The sequence below is a fragment of the Rhinoderma darwinii genome, chromosome 3 (assembly GCF_050947455.1).
Source record: "Rhinoderma darwinii isolate aRhiDar2 chromosome 3, aRhiDar2.hap1, whole genome shotgun sequence".
Taxonomy (NCBI): domain Eukaryota; kingdom Metazoa; phylum Chordata; class Amphibia; order Anura; family Rhinodermatidae; genus Rhinoderma; species Rhinoderma darwinii.
In genome coordinates this window covers 301868493-301893361 of record NC_134689.1, presented here as the reverse complement: position 1 = coordinate 301893361, position 24869 = coordinate 301868493, and the positions used below count along the sequence as shown (strand labels likewise).

At 41.7% G+C, this 24869-nt stretch overlaps 1 protein-coding gene across 1 annotated transcript in view; it reads right to left on the bottom strand.

Annotated features, from left to right (window-relative positions):
• Window positions 1–24869, bottom strand: part of AP3S2 (adaptor related protein complex 3 subunit sigma 2) — a 78450-nt gene that overhangs the window by 35817 nt on the left and 17764 nt on the right. The window contains exon 4 of the mRNA XM_075858145.1: window positions 10769–10840. Coding sequence (XP_075714260.1) covers window positions 10769–10840 — 72 coding nt within the window. The remainder of the gene's footprint in view (window positions 1–10768; window positions 10841–24869) is intronic.

The window sequence follows — 24869 nt, the reverse complement described above, 5'->3', positions numbered from 1 at the left end:
CCCTGTCGTGTGAATAAGGCCTTAGGCTTATCCTTCCAGCTAAAATTTCAAAGAAAAAACAACAATTTTGTGCTGCAAAGGATTCCTAGTATACAATGTTACCATCAGGTGCTCAATTTAAAGGATTTCTGAAGTGGCATGAACTCGCAGGACAGGGCCATAAAATAACCAGTTTACAAAATATTTTTTCTTTACCTTTCTATGGATGAATATAGGGGAAATAAAGTTCTTCATTTTACCCATACCCATTTCCTTTATCCACATCCTCTTCCATCCCTTGGTTAAACGTGATGGACACCTATCTATTCGTAAGGGGGTTTTATGCTGGCAGATTATTGTGCAGACGAGCGTTCCTATAACGCTCGTTCCCGATAATTGTCCTGTGTGAACAGGGGAACGATCAGCAAATGAACGACCAAACGCTTGATCATCTGCTGGTCGTATCGTTTTAAAAAGGAAAAATATTATCGGTCAGCAGCACATCTCCCTGTGTAAACAGGAAGACGCGCTGCCGACATGATAATAACGTATGGGGACGAGCGATCGGAGTAACGACTGCTCGGCACCATCCATAGCTCTGTGTGACAGGAGCAAACGATGGCCCTTTAGTGTCCAGAAGAACTCCTAAAAGTATGTTTATTACAATGGAGGCAGTGGCTTAGTTCCCACGGAAAAAAAAAAAAAGAGATCAGGAATGTTTAAATTCAACATGTCAGGAGCTCCCTATACACACTAGATCATTGGCGGGTCCAGCCAACTTCTCTTATGCGCATGGTCAGCTTAAGACAACACAACATAACAAACTTAAAACGCCATACATGTACGTTAGTGGTTTTAAATCTGCGACACTTCAACATGCCAAAACAGCTGCATATACTCATGGTGTGAGTCAATAGCTTGAGGCTACCTGTAAATAAAGTCAATGCCTAGCAGCAAAGCACACCGAGCAATGTAGATTAGGAAAACTTTACTTTATGTGGGGCAGAGTTATGGACAGCTTTGTGAATTAGAACTCGAAAAAAATGAATGACATTAGATTTAAAGGAGGTTTTTGGAGATCGCAAAAAAATTGGTCAGGGCGAAAGGGGGGGGGGGGTATGCCATAAAATAATAAAAGATTCATTGCTCACCTGATCCATTCCCTGCCTGTCTTTGCTTACTGTGCTGCAGTGATGATGAGCCTGTATGCCCACGTGACCACTGCAACTAGTCACTGGCCTCAGCGATCTTCTGCTGTACACCACTCAGGCCACTGATTAGTTGCAGCGGTCACAGAGTTTACTGGTACGTCATTAATGCAGCAGAATAAAAAAAAAGACCAGCGGGGAATACTGGAATGGCAGTGCTGGATTTATCAGGCGAGTCATGGTTACTTTGTTATTTTATGGCATTGCCCTCCTATGGCCAATTTTTTCCGATCTTGGAAAACCCCTTTAAAAAACCAAGACAACCCTATCACACATAAGCAGCATGTCTTTTTCTGTCCATATCTGGAATTGAGCTTGAAATCTGAACTGGAGCATGACATGTCACTAGTAGAAGTATGTGGAGTATGTCTTAATCATCAGCCATAACAAGTGCAATGACATCAATAAAAACCTGAGAAATGTGCTACTATATGCTATAAAACTTTTCATGGATTTCACTTAGCTCTATAACCTTGGTACATACAAAGAATGTCTCTTTCCTGTTCACTTAATATTGGATATATTATATAAAAGCATGCTCTAAATGTAATACCTAATAGTCACAGTAATCTCTTGCTGATCGGTGCATAAAAAATATCCCAACAGCGATATTTTAGTAAAATCACCAGCCAAAGCCTAATAGAGAAAATGCTGCATAGGGAACACTAAAGGCTGCATGCACACGTTAAATACTTTGCTGCAGAAAAAACGCCGGGAAAAAAAACGCACCTGGAGGTGCGTTTTTTTTCGGTGAGTTTTTTACGTCTTGATGCGTAAATCGCGGCATTTTCATGCTGCATGTTTTGGTGCGATTTTCCTCTGCACTAGGCAGATAGAATTCGCAAGCGGAAATGCAAGATAAATTGACATGCTGCAGATTTTAAGATCCGCACCGCAGGTCAATTTATGAGCGGGGAAAATACTGCAGCGTGTACATGAGATTTCCTGGAATCTCATTTTCTATGCTGGTACTGTATTACGCTGTGGTTTTGCCGCTCGCAAATACGCGCGACAAAACCACACTTAATACGCATCGTCTGCATTGACCCTAAAAGTTTTGTCACCAGCTGTAACACCTATGCCAGAAAGAACATGGCTTTTTTTCTAGTTTTTTTTCTGGCAATGAATGTAAGGCAAAACCACCTGACAACCATAGGGCAAATATTTTAATAACTTCCATAAAACTGATGAAATGTAAAATTTTTAACTTAACAGTGACACAAAGGGTGACATTGATGGACCAGCCTGACAGCACCGAGAACATTGTGACATCAGGGTCATTCACACACTGTAGTGCCCTTATCTAACATGCCATTTTTCCAATTAATTCTAGCGCTCATAAACACAAGGGATGAATTCTGAAACAGTTTGGCTATGCTGCAAACATACATTTCTACAGCTTACCATACATTTCTGCTGTGTTTTCTACAATTCCTACATTGTACTGTAAGAATTGTGCAAATCATGAAAAGCATTACCCTTATAAAGAAGGGGGAGTCCTCAATTGGTAAGGAGTCAATAGGTGTTTTTTTTTTTTTTTAAAAAAGAAGTATTAACGTGGAATATACACACAAAAAATCACAGCAATTTCTCCCTTAAAGGGGGTTTCCCAAAATCTAATTATCACCTATCCACAGCATATGTGATAATTTTCTGATCGCTGGGGGCCCCACCGCTGAGACTCTCACGGCTCGTGAGAACAGGGATCCCGCACAGTGCACAGTTGTTTCTGTTAGATAGTGAATGGAGCAGAGTACCGCCGCTCCATTCAAGCTCCTCCTCACTGCAGGGGTGCAGTATCTGAGGGCTCGGGAACCCACGTCTCACAATTGGTGGGGGTCCCAGCAGTGGGGACCCCAGCGATCAGAAAATGATCACCTATCCTGTGCATAGGTGATCATTTATGATTTTGGGAAAACCCCTTTAATATCTTTATTAACGTCGATGTCCTATTTTGCGGTAATATTAGGGTATGTTCACACGCACTATTTTCAGACATAATTCGGGCGTTCTACGCCTTTAATTACGCCTGAAAAAACGCCCCTAATACGCCTACAAACATCTGCCCATTGCTTGCAATGGGTTTTACGGTGTTCTGTTCCCACGAGGTGTAATTTTACGCGTCGCTGTCAAAATACGGCGCGTAAAAAGACGCCTGCGAAAAAGAAGTGCATGTCACTTCTTGGGACGTTTTTGGAGGCGTTTTTCATTGACTCCATTGAAAAACAGCTACAAAAACGGCTGTAAAATACGCAGCGAAAAACGCGAGTTGCTACAAAAACGGCTAAAAATCAGGAGCTGTTTTCGCCTGAAAACAGCTCCGTATTTTCAGACTTATTTTGCTAAGCCGTGTGAACATACCCTAACAGTAAAAAATATATAAAGAATTTTTATATATGTGTCCCAGGAGATCAGCCATTTCCTCCTCCTCCTCACAATCCTTGGCCCACTGCTCTTCCGCAATAAGGGACCAGGAACACTAAGCTCAACCCCTTGAACACACCCCACTCCTTTATCAGCTGTCAGCCAAAAAATTAAGAGACCAGAAGGAAATTAATACATGTTCTCAGCAGCATTTTATACAAGACTATTTCTTTCAAGACAAATAGAGTTGGCAAGTTCTTCTTCTGTTTATGCGATCATCCATTTCTAGATTTAGTGTTCCTTTAAATAATTTGCAAACAGGATTTCTTTACGAGTCACCCTAGCCTACTTTAAACTCTGGTCCACTATAACCCAACCAATCAATATATAACTGGGCACAAACCAAAGATGCCCACTATGATCTGCCCTATTTTCTCTGGCCATAAAGCCCCTTGCTGAAGCCATCCACCCTCACACTAGTATCCAGGGGAGGATATCATCTACAATGTATCAAGGCTTGTCTGGAACGATAAAAGACAGCGTATATCTAGTAACCTCATGTATATGCACAAAATACTTAAATGGTGTTTCTTTCCCTCATTTTATTTAACATTACAGGGTGGTGAGAAATGCTCAAATTGACTTGTGGGTTCTCTTGGAAGTCCACAATGGTTAATCCTTTGTTAGCGCCCTAATGCGGGTCATCTCCATATCTCACCAATAAATCACCCCTTATACACCACTCTTTACGTATCTTGAGATCCCAATACAAGCTTCAAGTCCAATTCATCTCCTCGGCTACCAATTCCCCACAATCTCATGTCGCCCCAGGACTTTAGCATCAAGCTTTCTGGTGGTGGAAGAGGACCAGTCTTCTCACTCGTGGTAATTTCCCGGATGGAAGAAAGCTCCCTCCACTTATCAGGACAAATAACATCCCTCTCCTTCGGAATACCTTCACACAAGTCAGTTATACACCACTTTCTTCCCACGGTGGTGCCTTCCTCTCTCTATTGCAACTGAATTTGAACGCATCTGTTGGTCCGACCCAAATCGAATGCGAGACCATCTCACTGTTTTACGCAACTTTTAATACTCCTACATTCTCCATGTAGCTAGCCTTCATGAAGCTTTGGGAATGTGATCTAAATGTCAAAATGACACTAGAGCACAGTCACCACTGTTGTGAGACACTTACCAAAGGGAAGCCATGAGGTTTGTATGAACTTTGTATTAAAATACATTTTATGTTATCTCTTTATGGATTCTATCCCATTGTATCTCTGCTATGCTATAGGGCTTGTCCACACGCAACAGAATTGCTGCAGAAAATTTCTGCAGCAATTCCGTTGAAAAACAGACATTCTGGTGCGGCAAATACGCACCATTTCCTGCGGTTTTTATGGCAGGAAATGGTGCGTATTTTGCTGCGTTTTTCACAATGTTAGGAGATGGAGACATCTCCTCTAAAAAACGCAGCAATTCTGGACACTTTCTGCAGCAGGAATTGACATGCTGTGGTCCGAAAAATACACACCGCAGGTCAATTTCTGCGCAGAATTTTTTACGCAGCACGTGGGTGAGATTTGTTAAATCTCATCCACTATGCTGCTACTGTATTCTGCTGCGTTTTTTACGTCTGAAACTCCGGCTGGAAAAACCGCGGCAATTCAGCAGCGTGTGGATTAGGATATGTTCGGATAGTGGTGGCACTCTCCAAACTCGATGGACTTGAAATGTCCAAACTTTGGAAGGGTATTGCCTATTTAATCTTTGCACTACTTCATAAAGACTTTCCGTTATACTCCTGACGGTCCTGCTGGTGGAAAATAAGCCACCAGGGGTTAACCAAATCACTCATAAACGCATGCTGGAAGTTGTAGATTTGCCACAGCTGGAGAGCTGCAGGTTGGACACCACTGACTTAGTAGATTCTTTTTTTTTTTAATGTATATTTGTATAAAGACCTACTAAAAGATCAAAATAGCAAACGTAAAATAGTTTTTAACAGTTTTATTGAAATATCGCCTGTACATATCCATTGGGCTTATCGTAATTGCTTCTCTCTTACTACGTGGTATCAGGAACAGGTAGTATCGGGTGAGACTCCAATAACTGTCTCTTGATTTGTGTGGGTCCTGTGCGGTCCTGGTGAATTTAGCCTACCTGTGCCCATACAGCTTTTGTGGTATATTGTCTACAACGTAAAGTGATGAACTCAATGTTGTTTATTAGTTTGATTCTGTATCCCCCTGCCCCTTGTTTATTTTCCTACTTTCCCCACCCCTCATTCAGTGTAGATATTGGATATCTATATGTTGCGGCCAGAGGCGTAACTAGGAAAGACTGGGCCACATAGCAAACTTTTGACTGGGCCCCCCTCCCGTGTGCCTCACATAGCCCCCCCTTGTAGAGAGTGCACCCCTGTGGATTCTGCCATACAGCCCCCCTTGTAGACAGTGCTATACAGCCTCCCTGTTGACAGTGTCACAACCCCCTTGTAGATAGTGCCACCCTCCCCCCCCCTGTAGATTGTGCCCCCATCCATCTTGTAGACAGTGCCATACAGCCCCTTGTAGATAGTGTCATAATGCCGCCCCTGTAGATAGCGCCCCCACCTCCTCCTTGTAGATAGTGTCATACAGCCCCCCTGTAGAGAACGACCCCCCACCTCCCTGTAGATAGCAACATACAGACTCCCCTGTAGATGGCGCCATACAGCCCCCCTGTAGATGGCGCCATACAGCCCCCCCCCCCCAAAAAAAATAAAACAAAAAACGTTATACTCACCTAGTTCCCGCAACGAACGGAGCTGCTCCAAAGTATCAACGCCGACGAGATCCTTGCGTAGGCTGGCGTGATCTAGTGACGTCATCAGCCCGGCCTGCCGCCTATCAGGCCCTGATCCGAATGAGGCCTAGTAAATGGCAGAGCAGGGAGATACCCCCCTGCTCTGCCATAGTGTTCAACAGTATCTGCGTCCAAAGGATGAAGATACTATTGAATGTGGCGTCGCTACCGCTGTAGCAGCCATAGTGGCACCACTGGGCTTGGGTTGCTACAGCGGTAGTTACGCCACTGGTTGTGGCCTTTTCCTATAGGTCTCATTCAGTTGTTCTTATTTGCCTAATTCTGTCCATGTTTCTAATTGAAAAAATTTAAATAAACACATTTGGAAAAAAATAAAATAAAAAGAACGGCCAAGTAAAAGAACTCCTAGTGCTGAATTTATACACCATACTCAAACAGGAGCTGTAGCATTAAGAAACTATGAATGGTAAAACAGGAACAAACCCGGTTTGCTAAATCGTTGGATCTATGGGGTATCTGATTTCATCCACTTTTACATAATTAAAAGAAGTTTGATATTAAGAGGATTACTACCAGACATCAGGTTTTTCGGGGGCTTTACCTACAACACTACAATAATTGGGCTACAGGCAAATAGTGAACAGCATATAAAGACTGCAGTCACTGCATGGTAGAAGCGAACCCATGCTGGCAGTCCACTATTACAAATTGTAATATACGTGTAAATAGAATTGTAAACACATTAACTTTATTAGGGCAATAATTCGGGCTGTTAGAGTCAATAGAAAACAAACAAATGTCAGCATTTCTTATCTGAAGAGATAACTGAATTTTACAGAACCATAAAAGCATTTATGCAGGTCTTCCGCATGCTATTTCTCTTCTAATTATTGCAATATACAGCTTCAAATTTCTCTCAGATTACTTTATTGCCATGTTATGGACAAATGACAGAGAGGTCTGTGAGGACGTAACAAAAGAGAGAATTGTGCTATTGCTATGACAACGCAATATTTTTGTGCCGAGAAGCATGACCAAAGAAAAAAAAAAAAGATATAAAACAATCACAACCAGCAGGTGGACCAAAAGCAAGATACGTCTTACAAGAGAAAGTGGAAAGAGCGTTTCAAGATGTAGATATCACTTTACTTCTTAAAGGGAACCAGTCACCAGCATTTCCCCTATTGGACTCTACTCACACCTCGCTGGCCGCTGTGGTCAAAAGTTCATTGCCGTTATTCCCTCTCCTAAACTCCTCCTCCGACCGTAAATAACGGTCTGCAAACATTTTGCACCTTTTATGGTAATACGACTGGTTCGTTCGTTCGTTCGTTCGTTCGTTCGTTCGTTCGTTCGTTCCTCTTCTTATGCCCACCCACCGCCGAAAACTGGCCCGTCCTGAATGCCAAAATCTCGTCTGAGATAGCGCGCATGCGACCGTCATGTATGGTCCGATAACCTTCCCTGCTACGTCCGGGCCTCAAATCTAGTTACTGCGCATGTGCCGCTATGGTGTCCCATTGTGCACACGCACAAGAATAGGACATAGAGGAGTTGTCAATCAAAAGTAAGCAGGCGGGTTAACGTGGAAAAGCTTGAGGAATGAAGATATGACTGTTTTCGACTGAAGATAGGACTCTTTTATGCTCATTAGCAGACAGCACAGGAACACAAAAAAACTGAATACCAAAGGTACGAAGCCGACGTAGAAGATAATTATAGGTTACACAAAAATAATTTTTCACCCACTACCACCAGGTATTGCTGGCTTAATAGCTGACAGATTCCCTTTAAAGTCAAACTGAGAGCAAAAAGGATACACTGTAATATGCCTAGTCCAGGGCCTTAGAGGCAACGCATGACACAGGTCTTTGGTATTCTTTGGATCTCAGTGTTATGCGCCACTTACACTGTGTTATGGCTAGTGTAGCGTATCAGTGGTGTTCCTGTAATCAATCACACATCACTTAACCGGTTCAGGACCGGGTTTTTTGGGCCTTCAGGACCAGACACCGTTTAGCCATTTTTAGCACACGTTAGTTAAACGCTATAATATTTTTATTTGTTGGACTAGCGATGTGATTTTTGTGACGTTTTTCTCATAGACAAGGCAGGTTTATTTATTTTTTTATTATTTTTATGCACATCCTTTTTGCTATTTTAGAATTTCCAGGCTTAAAGTTTGAAAATAATAGTATAAAAAAATGTTTTTTTTAATTTTCAGCTCATTTTTTCTAGTAATAATATCGTTTTATTTGTCATCATCACTTTCTACCATAAATTTTGATATATTACATGTCTATTTTAGAGTAATTGTGTCAGGGCTAGCGTTACAACAATGATTAGCGGGGGAACGCTTATTTTAGGTGTATTTCTTATTAATTTTTTTGCACTTTACTTTACTTTTTTTCTTTATTATTATAGCCTGTCCCTCAAAGGTCAGAAGAGACCTTTGGGAGACTTTATTTTTTCTTCTCTTACACCTTTTTTTCCACTGTAACTGGGGCTGCACAGCAGGGGAGATCAGCCCTCTTATAGTGACTATTGTCATTAATAGGGCTGTGCTGGGACTAGTTAGACACAGAGGCAGCCTCCCACTAACGGCATCCTGGTGATCATGTGACCAGTCAGATGATCACTGGGACCAATAGAGGCAGCGGCGCTACAGCTGCCTCTATTCTATACACAGCATTCATTGAGCGCTGCGTACAATAGATCTGAGAAGATAGAAGCAGCTTTCACTGCTTCTATCTTCTCCTCAGGGTTAGTCGCACAGCCAGTTAAAACCTGCGCCATAAATACACTATAGCACAGGTTTTAAGGACCCCGACTGCCGGACGTTTATATACAGCCGCTGGTCGGGAACCGGTTAATAATCAGGCTGTACTTCTTTGTGTCCTGCGACTCAGCTCTGTAAGTTTTGTTCTTCCACACTAAATAGGCAACTGTATTCACACACATGAAGGTCAAATAATATTAACCTGTCACCACTACAGCCAGTTTTGACCTTCCTGACGGAGCCTCATTTTTCCAATCTGACATGTCATTTTATGTGGTAATTTCTTTGGAATGCTTTTACTTATCCAAGTGATTCTGAAATTCTTTCCACGACACATTGTACTTTATGTTAGTGGTAAAATGTTGTCAATAAGTTTAAAGGGGTTTTCCCATGAGGGACATTTATGACATATCCACAGAATATGTCATAAATGTCAGATAGATGTGGGTCCCACCTCTGGGACCCGGACCTATCTCTAGAACTGCCATTCATAGTAGTGTATGGCAGTTACGGAAGCAGCGTACCATGTGAGCTACGCGGTTTCCGTAAGTACTATTCAGTTCTATGGGAGTTACGGAAACAGCGTAGCTCAGCGAGTTACGCTGTTTCCATAACTCCCGACCATGTAATCAGGAAATGGCCGGGAGGCAGCGGGAGCACAAAAAGCTAGAGGTGGAACCCGCATCTATCTGACATTTATGACATATCCTGTGGATATGTCATAAATGTCTCTCATGGGTAAACCCCTTTAACAATGACTTTCTATATCATCTTGGGTTACTTTGATACTGGTCATAGTACAGTGTGTGACTATAAAACCACTTGCAGCCATTGAGATCACCTCTATGCGTGTTTGCCTAGAAGTATAACAGAAAGTTACGCCTTTGCAACATTAGCATTTTTCTAATTTTATATTCATCTGATTATAAGACAGCTAGTAATAACACACAAAATAGTTCCGAAATGACATTTACCATATGTCTACTTTATGTTGGAATTGTTCTTTTTTAAAGTCCTTTTTTTTTTTTTTCTAAAGACGTTAGAAGGCTTATAAATTTAGCAGCAATTTTTCACATTTTCAAAATAAGTTAGCAAAACCGAATTGTTTTGAGACCATTTAGTTCTGAATCTAGATCTCCTACAGTTATGGCATATCAATCAATAGGATATGCCATAAATGTGTGATAGTTGCATTTCCTAGAGCTGGGATTTGCATCTATCTTGAGATCAGGGATCCCCCACCCCCGTCCGGTGAGATCGCCGCCACATTCAGTTGGGTACTAAGTAGCAAGGTGGCCGGAAATATGTAAACACCCAATCTCACGGAGCTAACAGCCAGACTCCCATCGTAACTCAGACAGCTTGGCTGTTTCCGGAACCCCGACCATCTCTGCATCGATTCCTCGCCTCGATGCGGTGGCCAGCAGTTATCTAACCAGTTAAGGACAGAGGTTCCCCTACGGATATGCCATAAATGTCTGAGATGGGAATACCCGGTTAAGAAATGACTGATATATTCATATTAATGGAGAATAAAAAATATAAACATAATTCTCCTTAAATGTGAAAAATTCTGTTAAAATTCTAAAAATATCAATGTATTTTAGGAGTACCCCTCATAACTCACCTTATCCACATTAAAGATCAAGTCAAGCTCACATACATTTTCAAAGCATTTATCCAAAGTTTCCACGAAAACCTGCAAATACACAATAAACACAAGTAAATAGCAAAGAAACAATAGAGTTTTTCAAGCAGTTGCTTTGTCATAAGACATTGGCATTAAACGCCAATGAAATATGTATTCCATAATGGTAAGATGGCACGTGTACTGCTGTCAATGTGAAGACCCATCAGCAGAGAGTGTGATGTTTTTCGGTGATATACAATTCTGCCAAGCACAGTTGGTCAGTATATGGCAACACTGAATATGTAAATCTTGCCGTTCGTCTGTCATAGCGCTATATTGTCAGGAAAGCAGAGGGGCCATGTGAGCAAATTGCATCAGTTTGGATGCAGCTCCTGGCTTGAACAAGCACAAGGGGGCAGGAAAACACGGTTTGAGCCTTGTTAGCTCTATATGGCCAAGAGGTCTTGCTAAAAGGTGAGAAGTATTCTATATATTTCTTCTTTCTTCCTGATGGGCACTATGGGGGCATCTGAATCATACAGAAGGGTTTTTTCCAGACCTTGTTAACTGCAGCCCGTTTAAGGCGGTTTGCATCCTCCACAGCAACCACCATAACTTGTGCTCACACAGCTGCTTGCATGGAATACAAAAGGATGCCAAACCCTATCCACCTAAAATTCAGAGACAAAGCACAATATTATGGAATATTGCATCCCATTTTAGTCCTCGTAGTTACTTTACACTGCAGCTTTGCTTGTATAAATAGACTGCGAAGTAAAAGCACAAGTCTAACATAAGCTCAGCAGGTAAACAGGGCAAGCCGGTGTAATTTCTATTTGATCAAAAAAATAATTATAAAACAGCAAGCAACTAAACTACCAGAGGAAAAAAATATTGGATACCACATATATAATATTTCAGAGAGCATTAACAAGAGGGATCCACTTCAAAGAATGACTACACTCAGAACAAGAACAGTAAGCGAGTTACTCCAAACTCCTTCACCTCATCTCAAATCATCTTGCCACCGCATACATCAAACGTCGGGCAAAAATGAGATGTGAACAGAGTCTAAATTGCAATAATCAAGTTCTGAGTGGAGTAAAGTGTTGATAATAAATGAAGTAGAAAACTGTGAGACAAAAATATATATCATACTATCATATAATGTGGGTTAACCCTTTCCCGCGATTGGGCGTAACTGTACGTCCGAAATCAAAGTGATTTCCCGCAGACGGGCGTACAGTTACACCCTGCAGATAAAGCGAGCACAGGAGCTGTGCGCGCTTTATCTTCAGCAGCTGTCAGCTGTTATACACAGCTGACATGCCGCTGCAATGGCTGTTACCGCCGATCGCAGCCATTTAACCCCTTCAATGCGGCTGTCAATGACGTCCGCCGCATTGAAGTGGTTTACAGAGGGAGGGAGCTCCCTCTGTAACCCCCGGGCCCCCCCGCGTTGGATCGCGGGTGGCGATTGTTGCTATGGCAACCAGGAAGCCGTTACTAGGCTTCCTGGTAGCCAAGGTACGGTAGCCTATTAGGTCCTGCCCGAGGCAGGACCTAATACGCTAACTGTCAAATGAAAAATGACAATTACGATGCACTACACTACATAAGTAGTGCAGTGCATCGTAGCGGGGATCAGAAGACCAGATCTTCAAGTCCCCAGGTCAGTGTAAAAGAAAAAGTGAAAAATGTAAAAAAAAATGTGAAAGAAAAATAAATAAATAAAAGTTAATAAATAAATAATAAAAACACCACTTGTCCGGTTTCCCTGATCAACTCCTTTATTAATAAAAAAACATGAAAATATGAAAAAAAAACTATACATAATAGGTATCGCCGCGTTCGGAACGGCCTGATCTATAAAAATATCACATTATTTTTACCGCACGGTGAACACCGTAAAATTTTTTAATAAAAAACAATGACCGCATTTTATTTTTTGGTCATCTTGTCTCAAAAAAAATGTAATAAAAAGTGATCAAAAAGTTGCAAGTAACGCAAAATGGTACCAATAGAAACTAAAGTTCGCCACGCATAAAGCAAGCCCTCCCGCAGCGATATCAACGAAAAAATAAAAAAGTTACGGCTCTCAGAAAATGGCGACTCTAAAACATGATTTTTTTAGAAAAGAGTATTATTATTGTGGGAACGTAGTGAAACGTAAAAAAAAACGATATAAATTTGGTGTCGCTGTAATCGTATCGCCCCGCAGAATAAAGTTAACATGTTGTTTAAACTGCACGGTGAACACTGTAAAAATAACAAAAAAGAAACGTGCTGGAATGGCTGTTTTTTGGTTTCCTCATCTCCCAAAAAATTAAATAAATAGTGAAAAAATAAATAAATAAATAAATAAATAAAAAAATAAATAAAATCGCATGTACCCCAAAATGGAACCAATAAAAATTACAGTTCTTTCCACAAAAAAGGCGCCCTCACACACGCCCTAACGGAAAAATAACACGTTATGACTCTCAAAACGCAATGGTGCAAAATGATGCTAAATGACGACCCAGACTCATTTTTAGGTCCAGTAGAATTTCACTAAATACCCCACATCGTCATTTGCTGGACCCCACTGGTGGACCCTGTAGATGCAGCAGAGATGAGGAAACTTTAGGGCCTTGTGCGGCTTATAGGGCTAGTGAAGAAGTCAAATATAAGGCAACACTGGAGCGCAGATATTTTGTATAATACCCAATAAACCCGGCCTGTGTATAAAGGATTGGTTCCAAGCGTACCACACCAATCCATGGATTCTTCATTCACCCCATTTATTACATCATCCTATTATGACCTGTTGCACTCCACCCAGCTTACATATACCCTGATGTACTCTGCCCAGCTTACATATACCCTGATGTACTCCGCACAGCTTACATATACCCTGATGTACTCCGCCCAGCTTACATATACCCTGATGTACTCCGCACAGCTTACATATACCCCTGATGTACTCCGCCCAGCTTACATATACCCTGATGTACTCCGCACAGCTTACATATACCCCGATGTACTCCGCACAGCTTACATATACCCTGATGTACTCCGCACAGCTTACATATACCCTGATGTACTCTGCCCAGCTTACATATACCCTGATGTACTCCGCACAGCTTACATATATCCTGATGTACTCCGCACAGCTAACATATAGCTTGATGTACCCGCACATATTACATATACCCTGATGTACTCCACATATTACATATATCCTGATGTACTACGCACAGCTTACATATATCCTGATGTACTCCGCGCATATTACATATACCGTGATGTACTCCGCACAGCTTATATATACCCTGATGTACTCCGCCCAGTTTACACATACCCTGATGTACTCCGCCCAGCTTACATATACCCTGATGTACTCCGCCCAGCTCACATATGCCCCCACATTATAAGCTGAAATACCACTAATACACCAAGCAAAATCTGCGCTTCAAAAGCCAAATGGTGGTCCAACTGAGCCTGGCAGTGTACCCAAACGGCAATTTATGACCACATATGGGGTATTCTGGAGAACCCTCTTAACAATTTATGGGATGTGTGTCTACGGTGGTGAAAGCTGGGCACAACACAATGGGCACTGAAATGGCATATTTGTGGAAAACCGCAATTTTCAATCTGCAACATCTATTGTTTACTCATTTTTGCAAAACACTTGTGCGGTCAAAATGCTCACTACACCCCTAGATCAATTCTTTGAGGGATCTAGTTTCCAAAATGGGGTAATTTTTTGGGGGGTACCACTGTACTGGTACTATAGCTCAATGCAACATGGTGTCAAAAAACGAATCTTATAAAATCTCCACTCCAAATACCAAATGGCGCTCCTTCCCTTTAGAGCCTTGCTGTGTGTCCAAATAGCAGTTTATGACCACGTGTGGGGTATTTCCCTATTCTGAAGAAGTTGCTTTACAAATGTTATGGTGCTTTTTCTCCTTTATTTGTTGAGAAAATTAAACATTTTTAACTAATGCTGCGTCTTATTGGAAAATAATGTAATTTTTCATTTTCACTGCCCATTTCTAATAAAATATATGACACACCTGTGGGGTCAAAATGCTCACTACACCCCTAGATTAATTCCTCAATGGGTGTAGTTTGCCAAATGGAGTCCCTTTTGGGGAGTTTCCACTGTACTGGTACCTAAGGGGCTTTGCAAAAGCGACATGGCGCAGAAAAACCAATACAGCAAAATCTGCTCTCCAAAAGCCAAATGGCGCTCCTTCCCTTCTGAGCCCGGATGTGTATTCATACAGTACTTTATTACCACATATGGGGTATTTCCGTACTCTGGAAAAGTTGCTTTACAAATGTTACGGTGATTTTTCTCCTTTATTTGATGAGAAAATGAAACATTTTTACCTAAAGCTACGTCTTAGAGGAAAAAAATGATTTTTTTCATGTTTACTGCCCAATTCTAATGAAATCTATGAAACACCTGGGGGGTCAAAATGCTCACTACACCCCTAGATTAATTCCTCTAGGGGTGTAGTTTCCCACATAGAGTCACTTTTGGAGGGTTTCCACTGTACTGGTACCTTAGGAGCTTTACAAATGCGACATGGTGCCGAGAAATCAAACCAGCAAAATCTGTACTTCAAAAGCTAAATGGCGTGCCTTCCCTTCCGAGTCCTGCCGCTTGCCCAAACAACAGTTTATGACCACATGTTTGGTATTTCCGTACTCTGGAGAAGTTGCTTTACAAATGTTGGGGTGCTTTTCATCATTTATTTGTTGAAAAAAATAAAAATTTTGAGGTAAAGCTACGTCTTATTGGAAAATAAAGGAAATTTTCATTTTCACTGCCCAATTCTAATTAAATCTATGAAACACCTGTGGGGTCAAAATGCTCACTACACCCCTAGATGAATTCCTCAAGGGGTATAGTTTCCTAAATGAAGTCACTTTTGGGGGGTTTTCACTGTACTGGTACCTTAGGAGCTTTACAAATGCGACCTGGTGCAGAGAAATGAATCCAGAAAAATCAGCGCTCCAAAAGCTAAATGGCGTGCCTTCCCTTCCGAGTCCTGCCGCTTGCCCAAACAACAGTTTATGACCACGGTTGGTATTTCCGTACTCTGGAGACGTTGCTTTACAAATGTTGGGGTGCTTTTCCTCATTTATTTGTTGAAAAAATTAAAAATTTGGAGGTAAAAATACATGGTATTGGAAAATAATGTCATTTTTCATTTTCACTGCCCAATTCTAATGAAATCTATGAAACACCTGTGAGGTCAAAATGCTCACTACACCCCTAGATGAATTCCTCAAGGAGTTTAGTTTCCAAAATGGGGTATTTTTTGGGGTGTTTCCTTTGTTTCGGAACCACAAGACCTCTTCTAACCTGACATGGTGCCTGAAATACAATCTAAGAAAAGGAAAGCCCTAAAAGGCTCTAGGTGCTCCTTTGCTTCTGAGGCCGGTATTTCAGTCCAGTAGCGCACTAGGGCCACATGTGGGATATTTCTAAAAACTGCAGAATCAGGGCAATAAATATTCAGTTGTGCTTCTCCGGTAAAAACCTTCAGTATTACAGGAAAAATTGATTAAAATGGAATTTCTGCCAAAAAAATGAAACTTGTAGATTTCCCCGCTACATTGCTTTAATTCCTGTGAAACGCCTAAAGGGTTAAAAAAACTTTCTGAATGCTGTTTTGAATACTTTGAGGGGTGAAGTTTTTAAAGTGGGGTGATTTGTGGGGGTTTCTAATATATAAGGCCCTCAAAGCCACTTAACAACTGAACTGTTCCCTAAAAAAAATGGGCTTTTGAAATTTTCTTGAAAATGTGAGAAATTGCTGCTAAACTTATAAGCCTTGTAATGTCCTAGAAAAATAAAAGGATGTTCAAAAAATGATGCCAATCTAAAGTAGACATATTGGAAAAGTTAGCTAGTAACTATTTTGTGTGGTATAACTATCTGTCTTACAAGCAGATAAATTTGAATTTAGAAAATACTAATTTTTTGCAAATTTTCTCGAAATTTTGGTGTTTTTCACACAAAAATATTGAATATATCGACCAAATTTTTTCACTAACTTAAAGTACAATATGTCACGAGAAAACAATCTCAGAATCGCTTGGATAGGTAAAAGCATTCCCGAGTTATTACCACATAAAGTAACACGTCAGATTTAAAAAATGAGGCTCTGTCATTTGGTCCAAAAGTGTCTCAGTCCTGAAGGGGTTAATAGTGACAATTATTGCATATTTTGATTGTACAAGCTTGGCTGTATCCGTAAGACTACCATGCAAGAAGTCCGTTCTCCCAATAGTTGGAAGACTCAGACCCAAAACATTTCTTTGGTCAGAATACCTCTTTAGGTAACTTTATAAAACAACAAAGGTAAAATTGTGGTGGATCTCTGCTCTGGCTGGTGTCTGGGATTTCTACAGGATCAGGGGTAAGGCTGGTTCAAACTGGCAGTGCTTAGTATAAAATCCAGCAATTCAGATCAAGCATTTACGGTAGGTAGAATAAAAAAAATGCGTCACTAACCCGTGTAAAAGCAGCTGCACTGTATCTCCGCTGGTTTTATGCAGTTAGTTTGAAATAAAGATACCTGCTTTTACAACAGTAAGTGCCACATTTTTATATTCCACCTACATGCTTCATTGTATAAGCATTTTTAATCATTTAGCTTGCACCGATCCTGGGTTACAGCTGGCATTATAGAGCAGCAGTAATCTGAAGGCTTCAGAACTAAAATATTCCCAGCATTCATTGCTTTCTCAGTGTCAACACCAAGAAGGTTTAAAGAGAACCCGTCACCTGCCCAAAGAACTGTAGCGGACATCTCAGTTAGATTGCAGGTGCCTCACTGATTCTGCCGCTTTGCATCTTTTCTTCTAGTCCCCACCGTTGGAGATATCGGTTCCGTTAGCTTTGGTGCCCGATATGCCAAGAAGGCCTTTAATTGTCAAGTGGGCGGGTAACACTTGTCACTTGATAAGGGGTAACCGCTCCCACTTGACAGTCAAAGGCCTCATTTGCATATCGGACACCAGAAAGAACAGCCCTGCTATCTCAGGAACAGAGGGGGCTAGAAGAAAAAAATAATAAGCATCAGAATCTGTGAGGCGCCTGCAATCTAACCGAGATGTCAACTGCAGTTTTTTGGGCATGTGACAGGTCCTCTTTAAGTAATTTGCAATTACAGTTTCTCTGTAGGAAATTGTGGGAACGCCAATTTCTAAAACATCTCATGGTTTGGTTTGCTTAAACTTTGTTTCAATCTTAAAGTTTAAGGAGCGGTCACTGGAATTTAGAATCCAAAAGATGGGTCCAAATGTCACTCCATCACTTGTCTTTATTTTTCAAGTAGCCAGCTAACACAAAGAGATATAGTATATTCACTTCCCCAATTGTCAACATTAGATTTACAACTTGAAACTTCTGAGGCTACACCTATAAAACCAAGCCAAGGCTGAGAAAGCATCTGAAGTTTAATGTGAACTTTATCAACACTTGTGGAGAAATTAATGATTATCTTCTTGAAGATATGTATTAACTGCTAGTAGGAAACATTAGATATTTCTCTATCTACTTTGAGCTACATGTCTTGGTCATGAGGTCATAGTTGAAGATTAAAGGGGTTTTCCCATTAGAGACCTTTACGACATATCCACAGGATAAGTCATAAATGTCAGATAGATGCGGGTCCCACCTCTGGGACCTGCACCTATCTCTAGAATGGGGTCCCCTAAACCCCGTTCTAGCTTTTTTTGCTCCCGCTGCCTCCCGGCCATTTCCTGATTACATGGTCGGGAGTTATGAAAACAGCGTAACTCGCCGAGCTATGCTGTTTCCATAACTCCCATAGAATTAAATAGTAGTTATGGAAACAGCATAGCTCACACGCTACGTTGCTTCCATATCTGCCATTCACTACTATGGGAGTTACAGAAGTTGTTTCTGTAACTCCCATAGTTGCTGAAGCTGTTTCTGTAACTCCCGACCATGTAATCAGGAAGTGGCCGGGAGTCCGCGTGACCACAAAAAGCTAGAACGGGGTTTAGAGAACCCTGTTCTAGAGAAAGGTGCGGGTCCCAGAGGTGGGACCAGCACCTATTTGACATTTATGACATATCCTGTGTATATGTCATAAATGTACCTCATGGGTAAACCCCTTTAACAATAACTTTCTATATAATCTAGGATTACTTTGATACTGGTCATAGTACAGTGTGTGACTATAAAACCACTTGTAGCCATTGAGATCACCTCTATGCTTGTTTGCCTATGAGTATAACAGAAAGTTATGCATTTGCAAGCTCAATAATTCATCTAGCGAACACATACCTAACAAAGCCATTGTGTTTCTTGAAGCACCACTTCATATCAATGAGGTTAGTATGTACCCACTTAAAATTGCATTATAGCGGTCACAAAATATAAATTAGGTAATTTTCTTTAAATGTGTTGACAACGCCCAGGTAATTATATCCCCTTATTCGGTCAATATTACATCACCTAAACTTCATGAGGTGTGAGCAGTCATGCCAACTGTACTATATATAGTATTAGTCTTACATGGTTGGGAAAACAAGTAACAAAGGGATTTTCAGACTTGCACCAAAACCTAGTAAGCAATGATTTAGCAAGAGCTGAGTAAGTCTATGTACACATTGCCATCAGAAGCTCCGCTCTGAGCCCGTCGGCAGCCCTGGCAACTTAGTTGGGAAGAGCGCACTACACGCAGAGCTATTCTTCCAAGCAAAATGACGGAAAGCATGCTGGAACATTAAGTCTTGAGCGTTGTGGCTTCTGTTACGAAGGCAATGTTCGCATTTGCGTTGTGGTTTTCGTTATGAAGGCTACAATGAAGGTAACATGGTAAAAAAAAAGGCATGAATTATACACTAAATTATAAAACCGTGAGAAAATGTCCACTAAAAAAATCTAACAAACAAACAAACATAGTTTCTGGGAGACCCCAAAAATGAAAGCTGGCCACACATACACATTAGATGAAAAGCAGCCATAATGGCCAATTTGGACCATTTTGAGTGATCATTTTAAAATTTTACACAAATGATCATTTGCGATGGTCGACGACTAGCCAATCTCCTCCAAACTGGACGGAGATTGGTCATGCTGTGTATGTATGTATTGAATAGTTAAATACAACTCAACGTCACTTCGTTTTTTTAACACACTAAACATGTCCCTCATTGTGCGGCCTGGCAGGTAGATGGTCAACATGTGAATGATTGGCTGCCTGATGGCCGAACGTAATCTTATGTGTATGACAAGCTAAACACCAGTTAGTTGTAAGAATGGACAGCTAGCACAGGGGCTATATCAGCATTATCCTAGTGTGCGGAGGGTGTCTCTATTGCAAATCAGAAGTTTTATGTAACTGCTTATATACTTTAAGATTTGCTACCACAATCAATCTTGCTTAAAAGTCAGAGTCACTAAATGAATTGAGCGAGTGACAGCAGGATAAGTTTTATTGTTTTATGGCAAAAGCAATAAGCGTCTCTATTGCAGTTAAATTACAATCTAGAGGTCAAAAGCGATCTGTGAACTTGTCCTAATCTTCAAACTGCTGCCTCAGGGGCAAAGTGACAACAGTGCCATACGGTGAAGATTATAAAGCGGTATCTGCAGTAGGGCTGGGCGATTATGACCTAAATCAAAATCACGATTAATTGAACATGTAACCTCGATTATGATTATTGAACGATTAGTTAAGCCACACCTTTTTACGTGCCTCACCATTGAATTGATACATATCCCGAGCCGGCTGTATACTACTGTATATAATATACCCCCTGACACTGGCCCTCACACAGTATAATGCCCCATAGTAGCCCCCACACAGTATAATACCCATATAGTGCCTCCCCAAGCAGTATAATGACCGCATAGCTCACCCCACGCAGTATAATGCCGATATAGATGGCCGCCCGCGGTATAATGCCCCCATAGCTGCCCCACGCAGTATAATGCCCCCATAGCTGCCCCCAGTGTAATGCCCGAAAACCTGCCCCCACGCAGTATAATGCCCAATAGCGGCCCCCCACACAGTCCCAATACTGCCTCATAAAACACTGACCAAACCCCGTTCCCACGACGAGTGGAGGAGATCCCTCTGCTCCTCCGGTCTGTGCTCTGTGTGGCTTGGCACAGACAGGCGGGATGACGTCACTGCATCGTGCCTGTCTGTGCCGAGCCATGAGCGGCCGGCATTACATAATGGTGGAGCAGGGAGCTGACAACTCCCTGCTTTACCATTGGATTCAAACGAAATGCGCAAGACGGCATCGGTTATCTGCGCTGAATTTCGGTTTAGTTATTTTTTTCAATTAAGTATCCTGCCCTAATCTTCTGCTTATTTATTTTTTGGTACTCTGGTTATATTGTACATCTTCCTCACCTTTCAGCAGTTCGGTTCATGCATGTTCTCTGTAAACATTGAGAAACCTGCGCAGTCCATAAAAGCAAAAAAACAATCTAGAGTAATACAGTAAACAGAAGACAGGGAAGAAGGGGATGTGGCTGCACATTCTCACTCTGTCAGAGACTGCATGCTGTCAGAAGGAAGCGAGCAACAGAGGAGAGTTAGCGCTAGCATCAGATTGCAGCAAGGCTGCTTACTCAGTAGTTAAAAAACAAAATTCCAGGTTGCAGTTCATCTGTTATACATTTATAGCTGCCTCAAGAGTGACTTTGTTAACAATAGGTATTTTTTAGGAATGGCCATACATAGGCAGATTTTTCACCGACAACAGCGGCTCAGAGAGATATTACGATGCCTTGGATAAATTATGAGCCTCACACACATAGGGGCACGATCCTTCCCTTCGCTGAAAGAATAGAAAGGCTCAGTAACCAAAAAGTCTGTCCGTTTAAAAACAGCAAATAGAGGACAGGGAAAGGGGGGATGCAGCTGCAATTTCTCACTCAGTTTTTTAGTGAAACAGCATGAAGAAGATAGAGGAAAGGGAGCAACAGGGGGGGAAACATACAACAGGCTGAGGCCCCATGAACACGACCGTGCCCGCAATCACGGTCCACGATTGCGGGCACGGCCGGCCGCCGACTGACAGCCGCATTTTCGGGCCGTGCTCACATACAAAGTATGGGAGCTCGGCCTGCAAAATGCAAAAGAACGGACATGTTCCATAATTCCCGAAACATTTCCACGGCACGGACACCCTTCCGTAGTGCCACGGAAAGGTGTCAGCGTTCAATGAAAGTGAATGGCTCCGTTTTTGTGGACCGCAATTGTGGTCCGCAAAAACGGAGGTTTTCTACGTCGTGTGCATGGGGCGTAAGAGCACACAGCGCAGCCCTTACATCACACCAAGTCTTGCAACATCATTTTCCATCATAGAAGTTGTAGAATAATTCCCTAAACCTGATTCTTAATATCTTTTTTTTTTTTTAAATGTTAAGTCTTAATATGGCTTTATAGAGTACTTTGTCTTGGAGTCCAAGGCACACATACCATACAGGCAAACCACGTAGCGGTTATAAGGCCTTTGGAGAGAGGGGATCCAGCTCAGGTTAACACTGTCTACTTTGTTACTGGGCAGCAAGAACTGTGCAGAACGCCTTTCTCCAGCAGAATTGTTCTGTTAGCTAACAAAGGATTGGGCTAAAACTGATGGCACCCCCACCGATCAGCTTTTTGAAGGTGCAGCGGTGCTCGTACGAGTGCCGCAGCCTCTTCATTGTTTACATAATTCTCCTCCTTGTTCCTACTTGCACGCACCATTACTTGAGAATGTAAACAATGAAGAAGATGTGGCGCTTGTTCAAACAGCTGATCGGCGGAGGTGCCGACAGTCGGACCCCCATCGATCATTTATTAAAGGCCTATCTTAAGGATTAAGCCATTCATTTTAATTAACCCGATAACCCCTTTCAATTCTTCGCAGTATATGGTTATATGAAGAAAAACCATAATGGTTATAATTTTACAAGGTCCTGGTATGTTAAGAGAGTTAACAGAAGAAAAGGAAAAGTTGCAGTATAACTACAGATACAGTTATCAAATATTAAACAGTCATGTGTCTAAATTGAGGGTTTATTATTATTATAGAGGCCGATGTAATCTCCTTCCTCAAAAGCTAATCAACTTAATAAAAAAGAAAAAGCAGAGATCAATGGGTAGAAGTATCTCGAAGTTCTTATCAACTAAAGAAAAATAAGTTAATAATAGAAGGGCCATAAACGATATAGTCTAAAAGTCAATATTCTCCACCATTCACATATTTAGAATACAATTAGATAAGTACAGACGGGGAACATTTGCTGGGAACTAGATAGACAAAACCTGAACACTTGTCCCCAGTAAACATGAATCAGGCTCTATTCACACTTGTGTTGGGAGACTCATTCGTGGGTTTAGTGGCAATTTCGGTATTTTTGATGGCAAGAACAGTCCGCAAGGCTATATTTTGTCAAAAGTACCAGAACCCCGACAGACCCCATTAAAATTAACAGGGTTTTCCGGGACTAACTTTTATTTGATTGAACAATCCAAACTGAAGTAATTCCTAAAGGTAACTAAAAAAAAAAAAAAAAAAAAACACTTTTCAAAAACTTTAGACATGTCAGAAGTTTTGATTGGTGGGGGTCTGAGCACCGAGACCGCCACCGATCGCTAAAATAAAACGGCAGAAGTGAATGGGTTAACTCTGTGCCACCTCGTTTCTGATCGGCTTTCCTGGGAAAGCTGAGCGAGCGATGTACAAACTTTCACTATGGAATGTGAAAACTTTTTAAAAGTTTAGTTACCCTTTAAAGGAACAGTGTCACCACAAATTTTTTTTTAATATGTTAAAGATGTTAGTGCTTTATTAAAAACGTTTGGATTAATTTGTGTGTTTGTGTGTTACTTTTTCTTATTTTTACACTTTTTCTTCCCTATGGGGGCTGCCATTTTTTTTTCCATTTCTGTATGTGTCGATTAACGACACATACAGACATGGAATACGGCAGCTCCAGTCCCATAGGGACTGCGAACGGGGCCCATTCCATCCACTTCTGTGTACGCCGTCTGTGTGGGAACGGCGCATGCGCCGCTCCCACACAGTCCAATTTGAAATGCGCGCCGTCCGGCGCCATTTTCCTGTGGACCGGAAGTCGCGGCCGGACAGTAAGATTACTACTTCCGGTCGCGGCTTCCGGACTTGTGCACTTGGACCAGCGGCAGCAGACGGAGCGGACGGGCCGGAGGGAGCCGCGGCGGCAGGAGCAGGTAAGAGATTTCAATGTATGTTCGTGTTTGTGTGTGTTGACTACTGTATGTAAACCTACTACACTGTGTGTTAGCTCAAAAAATGGCGACACACAGTGTAGGAGGTTAGACCGTTCAATCCCCTCGTTTATCCCGGCACTAGCCAGGATAAAGGAGGGGGGGATGCTGAGAGCTCACTAGAGCGAGGGCTTTTTACCCAATTTTGCAGCATAAAGCAATGTGGTTGCTTTACCACATGCAATGCTGCAATTTTGGGAATGGCTCCATCTAGTGACCAGCAATGGGAAATATTATAAATTAGAATCCAATTTATAATATATCCTGACTCGTGAAAAAAAAAAAAAAAATTAGAACAATGTTTAATCACCTATACACTAATTGTTTAACTAAAAAAAAAAAAAATCATGTTTTGCTGGCAACACATTCCCTTTAAGATTGTAATTTACTGCCCTTGAAAAAATTCCCAGCAATCTGATGGTTCAAATGCGGGTCATGTGACCCCCACCCCCCTCTTCTGCTCCAGATCACAAGCCATACATTGTTCTTGTGATCTTGACTGCCTAGTTTCCTCTGCCAATCATCAGCACTGACATCGCGTACATGGGGAGGTTTTTCACAGCGTATCCGTGGGAAATACACAGCGCATAAGCAGTGAGAGACATCATGCTGGGTTCACACAGATTTTTGCAGGTGGAAAATCTGCCTCAAAATTCCATTTGGAAGTTTGAGGCAGATTTTCCTCTGCCTGCACTCCGATTTTCGCTGCCTTTTTCGCCCGCGGCCATTGAGCGAAATACGCTTTCTCTGCCTCCCATTGATGTCAATGGGAGGTCAGAGGCGTAACCACGCGAAGATGGGGA